Below are 6,458 nucleotides of genomic sequence, written 5' to 3'. Positions count from 1 at the left end.
TCAATCGCGAGCATTTCGGATCTCCTTCTCCAGGTCTTGCACCTTCAAGCCCACGCGTCCTAATGACGACAACGAGTTGCGATACAAGTCATTCACACTACGGCGAGTCTTTGAGGTGCGATCGAGCCCGTTCTGCTTGACTAGACTCTCGCACACCGGCTGGCTGGCACTTCGACCTCGGTGCTCATCGAAGAAATCAGCGTCAAGTGAAGACCACTTAGAAGAGTTTCGTTCTCGTTGCTTCACGGAGGCATTATTGTCTCCAGCTAGTGCACGCTCCTTCTCGATGCGCTTCTTGTCGTCGCGCTCCTTCTGCAGCACACCAGCAATGTTGTTGACTACATCACGCATGGCCTCCGAGACACGCACAGCTTCAGTAAGAAGACGTGAGCATTTCCGCTCGACGTCGTCCACCCAGCGAGGCCGGTCCTTCGACCGTTCAAAACCACGAGACGCTGACTTCCAGGCGTCGCCATATCGTCGCTGCAGCTCTTGAGACTGAGTCATGAACTCGCCCCACCGCTCCGACACCAACTGCATCCGGCCAATGTACTCGTCAAGCTGCAGAATCGCCGCCTCGTAGCTCGTATCCCTGTCGACCACAGGACCACGGACAATGGGACTGTCCTCCCATCGCTTATAGGTCTCTGTAATCATGTATTGGGTCTGCTCCAGTTGCTCCAGCAGCGTCTGCTTCACCTCGCCGAACTCAGCACGTCGCTGGAGCTGCTGAGTGTACTTCAGCAGAGCAGCTTTATACTTCTCAATGTCCTTGTCGCGCCCAGCGATGGCATCTTTGTACATCTCAATAGCCTTGAGCAACTCCTTGTTCTCTCGGACCGCCCGCATGTACTGCTTGCGAGCGTGCTCAGCTGATCGTCGACGCTCCTGCACTTCTTCATGCAAGAGACGATTGCTCTCCTTGAGATCATGATAGTCACGGTCCGATTCTTCACGTGACTTTTGTTGAGTTTGCTTCAGTGTTTCAAGGCCATTTGATGCCTGAGCAAGCGCCTGCTCAGCCTCTGCAGATTTGGTTCGGAAATAGTGGATTTCTTCTTCAAGAGATCGTCGTTCATCTTCCTTCTCCAGTCGCAACTCTTCGTATCGTAGAGACCATGTCTTGTCCAAGGACTGTCTGGTGTCTTTAATATGGAAAGACGAGCGTTGCAGGACGTCCAGCTTGGCTTGACTGGCGCGTAGCTGGGACAACAAGCGCTCAAGCTTTGTGTTCGCCAAAGACGCTTGCTGCTTCCAGCGCGATTGTAGCGCTGATGCTTCGGCTTTAAACTCATCTTTCAGCGCTGAAATCGTCTCTCGCACAAGACTCAACAAAGACTGCTGGCCGTCACTATACACTCGGCTGCGGCTTGACAGAAGCGAACGGAGCTCCATCGCCACTGCCTCAAGCTCTCGCTGTGCTGACAAGCTCTCATCTTTCAACGAAGATGTCATTTGTTCCACTTCGTCTGCACGTCGACGCTCTTCGTCCAGCTGCCGTAGCAGCGTATTTTTCTCCATCGCAAACTGATTCTGCCACTCTGTCTGCTGCTGTTGAGCTGTAGACGCTGTCGATGAACTGACTGAGACTGCGTCAGCTAAGTGCTGCTCTAGTTCCTGTACACGAGCAGCTCGTCGAGCCAACTCATCGTCACATCCAGCCAGTCGATTCTGATACTCCTGCAGTTGCACAGATTGCCTCTCCAGTTCCAGTTCATATGCGGACAGATGCTGACGCTGTTCCCGGGCATTTGCGGCTTCGTTCGAGAATCTCTCTTCGCTCTCCTGGACCTTACGCTCCATAGCTTCAAGATCCAGCTGGAAACCTGACAATTCGGTACGCAGTCGTCGATTGTCTTCTTCCATAGCTTGGCGGTCCTTCTCCAGCGCCAGTAGCCGGTCATTCGCCGTCTGTTGGCAGCGAGACTCTGCCATATCACACTGTTCCTTCATCCTACGAGCCTCAGCTTCGGCATGTTCCAGTCGACTCTCCAGTGTCTTAGCTGTCAATTCCTGTTCATTTTCCATCTTGCGTCGCTGATGCAGCTCCGATTCAAGCTGGTGAATCGTGTCCAGAGCAGCTTCGCGCTCATTCTTGAAGCTATCCAGAGACTTGGTCTGCTCTTCACAAGCGGCACTTAACTTCACATTCTGGAGACATAGACGCTCCAAATCCCCAGCCACTTGCTGTCTCTCCTTCCTCATCCGCTCAATCTCAGCCTGAAGTCGACTACGCTCCTGTTTGATGCCCTCATTCTCCATGGCAAGACGTTCCTTGTCAAAGTGCGTCTTCTCACGGTCCGTCAGCAGTCTCGTGTGTTCGGTTCGGTAGTTTTCACTCTCACGTTGCAGCTGCTCCATCTGATGTTGAACCTGTTCCTCCATCCTCTTGAGTTTGGCCTGATAACGAGCATCCAGTGCTTGTTTCTCCTGTCTCATAGTCTCTACCTGTAGCTGCAGTGCTGTAAGTTGCTCTTCTCGCTGGTTACTCACAGCTTTCCAATGTTCCGCTTCAGCCGAGAGCTTCACGTTGGTCATCTCGACCTGCTGCAAGTTCTGCTGTTCTCTCTGGGTCCGAAGCTCCATTTCTCTCTGATCTCGCGTTCTAGCGTCCTCTAACTCCTGTAACTGGGTCATCAGTGTTGCCACAGCTTCTCTCTGTCGCTGCAGCTCTAAGCCCAGCTCCTGAGCCTTTAGTTGGCTCTGTTGCTCCTTGTACAGCGCAGAATCAAGTTCCACTCGCCATTTTTGCGCTGTTTCGGCGTCTACGCCACCTCGTTCTTCGAGATGCAGGTGCATCTGAGCCTCTGCTTGTCTTTGGGCCTCCTCTCGGGCTCTAGCGGCGGCCGCTTGGGCCTCATGCAGCTGCGCGTTGAGCATATCGATTGCCTCAGTGGCTCGAATCATACTAAAGTTTCGCTGCCGTAGCTCGTGGTCACGCTCTTCCAGTGTGATACGGAGCTGAGCAAGCTCGCTCTCGAGATCCTCGCTGGCGAAATCTGTGCCCTGCTTCATGCGCAGCAGACGCTCCTCTAGGAAATTAATGCGTAATGCCTGGTTGAAATTGTCCATACGCAGACGCTCGCGTTCAGCCTCCTGCTCACGCAGCAGCGTCGAGTTATCACGCGTGGGTGTCATGGGCGTCCCACCTCCGCCATCGCCCTCGGCGCGGGCGCGCTGCGGGGTCTGCATGACGAGGAATGATCTCCGATACTGCTCTTGGGCTATGTCTTGCTATTTTGAGCTTTGGAGTTTCGCGCGCGAATAACATGGATGGTGGACCAAAACCAGACCAAAAGTCGGACCAAAAAAATACTCTTAAATTTTTGACGGCAATCGATGTGGTCCACATTGTGGATGATTTGGATTCATTTTTGTAGCATGTCGCTAAATAGGGGTGAAAGGAATCTCAATAAACAACCAAAGCTCTCAAAGATGATCCTCAACCTGAGTGTTCTCCAGCTCTTCTTCTTGCCGCCTGTGCTTCTGCTGGTATCAGGCCTCGCGCTCTTCAACTTCCAGAATGTATTCCGCTTCCTCACTATGAGTGCGTCCGCTGCGTAATCTTGTTTGTTACGGTTGGCACTAACACCTCCGATGATAATTAGACCTCAAAAGCTACATGACGATCCCAGCCGTGCAAGCGTTCAAGCCCTGTGAGTCAGCAGTGTAGCCTATCCAGCTGCTGGTCAAACTAACGATTTGTTGTGTACTTGCTGTATAATAGACGCGGACAAGTTGCGCTACGGTCTGGAGCAAGTGTTGGGTACGTTTGCCAAGCATTTATTGATGCAGTGCAAGTTGCACTGTAACAGCAGAACGCTGACACTCCTGGCATTTACAGGCAAGGCGTCGTCGTTCAAGTTTAATGTGTCGCATGTGCTCATGATGGCGGTGGTGATCGTGTTGATCGCCATCTACGACGCCATCCAGAGGAACAATCAACTGCAAGAGCAGCAGCTCAAGCTGCGCCAGAAGAGCAAGCGCGCATAGCCAAACCGACCGAAACCTTTGCCCCGATAAACTCGAACTTTTCCGGGAGATTAAGCTGCCTCGTAACGCCACTCAAAAGAATTTTGAAGCTTACACCTTCTTTACTTAAGTCTTGAGAGCACAAGCGAGCTACCTAGAAGAAAAGAAAGTCATTATGCAGCTACAACGCGTCGATAAGTGCCGCAGTACGACATCAAACGCGTGTCAGTCGGTCGTTCTTGAGCCGTCGCTAATTTCCGCGAGCCACGCTGCATACGCTCTTGCTGGATGCCGACATATCGATACGGTGGTGGAATTTGTCGAACGAGCAGCGCTTACGCGTATAAACTGTCGATAATCGACTCGTTCTTCTCGTACACGACCTTGCGCTTCAACTTGAGCGTGGGCGTCAGCTCGTTGCCGTTGATGGAGAAGTCGTGGTCCAGCACAGTGTACTTGGCAACATTCTGCGCGCGCGAAGTCGCACGGCCGTTGGCGCGCTTCAGGCCTTCGTCCAGGTACGTCTTTACCTTGTCGTCAGCACGCGCCTCGGCGACAGTCGTAGCCGAGCCGCCGATCTCCTTCATTACATGCAGCGCCTTCTCGTCAAGCGTGTCCGTCGGCTGGCCTTCCTTGTCCACCGTCACACGCAACGTGAACAGAGCCGACAGGAACTTGCGACGGTCACCGATCACCATAACATTCGACAGTAGCGGGAGTTCCTCCTTGATCGTGTCCTCAATGATGACAGGAGGCACGTTCTCGCCACCCGCAGTGATGAGAAGCTCCTTGATACGACCAGTAATCGTCATGAAGCCATCCTCATCGATCTTGCCGCAGTCACCAGAGTGCAGCCAGCCATCCTCGTCAATCGTGTCCTTGGTCTGCTGCTCACCCCTGAGGTAGCCCATCATAATATTACGACCACCAAAGACAAGTTCGTCCGTGTTGGGCAGTACTTTAGTCTCCGATCCGTCAATGGTGCGGCCACACGTGCTGATCTTCCAATTGCCCTGCATACTGCACGTCTGCGGGCCACATGCCTCACTCTGGCCAAAGAACTCGTACACGGGCAGGTCCAGCGAGCCGAAGTACTCCACAACCTCCTTACTAATGGGCGCGGCACCACTGAAGCTGGCAATGCACTGGTCCAGACCCAGAGCCTCCTTCACACGCATGAGCACAACAGCGTTGGCCACACCAAAACCGCACGGAGCGCCTCCAGAGTTGCCATACTGAGCCAGCGCCGTCTTCTGAGCAGCCTTGTCCTTCGCCCAAGCCGCAATACGCTTCTTGATGCCCGTCGTCTGAGCCGCGATCGACCACATCTTCTCGGCAATCTTCTCCCACACACGGGGCACACCGAAGAAGAACGTGGGACGTACTTCCTTGAGCGTCACACCCAGAGAGCCCTTCAGAGCATCAGGCTGGGCGAAGTAGATCTGCAGACCACCGCAAATCGGCAGCCAAATGTCGATCAGCTGAGCAGCAACATGTGACATGGGCAGGTAGCTGACGAGACGGTCTCCGTTGTGCATTTGGTGGTTGAAGTTACGCTTGATCATGCCCACCACACTCATAATGGTCCAGACCACGTTGTCGTGTGAGATCATAACGGCCTTGGGGTCGCCCGTTGTGCCGGACGTGTAGATGAGCGTGCAGCAGTTGCCGGGCTTCTGGGAGTCCATGATCTCCTTCAGAGTCTCGTCCTTGACATCCTTGCCGAGTTCCATGAAGTCCTCGAACGAGTAGACAGGCACAGGCGACTGGGTGCCCTCGGGGACGACGTCGTTCCACATCACAAGAGCCTTCAGCTTGGGAAGATCCTTTGCGATGGCCAGGAACTTCTCCAGCTGCTTCATGCCGTCACAGACGACAACTCCCGAGTCCGAGTGCTTGGCAATAAACTCGCAGGCCTTAGGACTGTTGGTCGTGTAGATACCAGCGGCCACACCGCCAGCAAAGATTGCGCCGACGTCGGCGATGGCCCATTCGGGCGAGTTGAAGCCGATGATGCTCACGCCCTGGTAGCGTTCAAGGCCCACGTGCAGCAGTGACTTGGCGAACTGACAGCACTTGTCGTAGTAGTTCTGGAAAGAGTACGACGTCCTGCAGAATCCGATCCGATCGTATTAGACGAGACGCGAGCTTTGCTAATTGATCTCTTTCGCTACGTACCATTCGCCGTCCTTCTTGAAGTGAAGTGCGTTGGCTGAGCCATACTTGGCCAGCGTGTTCTGGAACGCCTGCGAGGCCGTCATAGCGGGACGCGCACCAGCACCAGACTCCGTCATGCGGATCTTCACCTCCTCGTCGATCTTCCACGTCTGCAGTGACAACAAGGTGTAAGGCACGCTAAAGCGTCAGACTAGGGCGCAAGTAAGGGCACGGCGACGCAGAATCGAGGGACGAACCGTGTATTCGCTCGCCATTGTAGATGCTGTTGGTCTCTCGATGGCCGGGATTCTTCTGCGTTTGGTGTCGCA

General features: G+C 54.0%; 3 protein-coding genes across 3 annotated transcripts; 1 reads left to right on the top strand and 2 right to left on the bottom strand.

Moving 5' to 3' along the window:
• PITG_08746 (uncharacterized protein) lies at positions 1-3,138 on the bottom strand (the record flags this gene model as incomplete). Its single annotated transcript, XM_002902781.1, has 3 exons — positions 1-97; positions 155-2,656; positions 2,720-3,138. 3 exons carry the CDS (start codon positions 3,136-3,138, stop codon positions 1-3), a joined length of 3,018 nt encoding a protein of 1,005 aa, XP_002902827.1.
• Positions 3,139-3,435: 297 nt separating this feature from the next.
• On the top strand, positions 3,436-3,993 carry PITG_08745 (uncharacterized protein; the record flags this gene model as incomplete). Its single annotated transcript, XM_002902780.1, has 4 exons — positions 3,436-3,547; positions 3,609-3,656; positions 3,728-3,766; positions 3,845-3,993. 4 exons carry the CDS (start codon positions 3,436-3,438, stop codon positions 3,991-3,993), a joined length of 348 nt encoding a protein of 115 aa, XP_002902826.1.
• PITG_08744 (long-chain-fatty-acid-CoA ligase) lies at positions 3,943-6,458 on the bottom strand (the record flags this gene model as incomplete). Its single annotated transcript, XM_002902779.1, has 3 exons — positions 3,943-6,081; positions 6,151-6,299; positions 6,387-6,458. 3 exons carry the CDS (start codon positions 6,402-6,404, stop codon positions 4,308-4,310), a joined length of 1,941 nt encoding a protein of 646 aa, XP_002902825.1.

Source organism: Phytophthora infestans, genomic scaffold (genome assembly GCF_000142945.1).
Source record: "Phytophthora infestans T30-4 supercont1.16 genomic scaffold, whole genome shotgun sequence".
NCBI lineage: Eukaryota > Oomycota > Peronosporomycetes > Peronosporales > Peronosporaceae > Phytophthora > Phytophthora infestans.
Note: the sequence above shows the minus strand (reverse complement) of the source record. Positions and strands in the feature narration are given on the sequence as shown.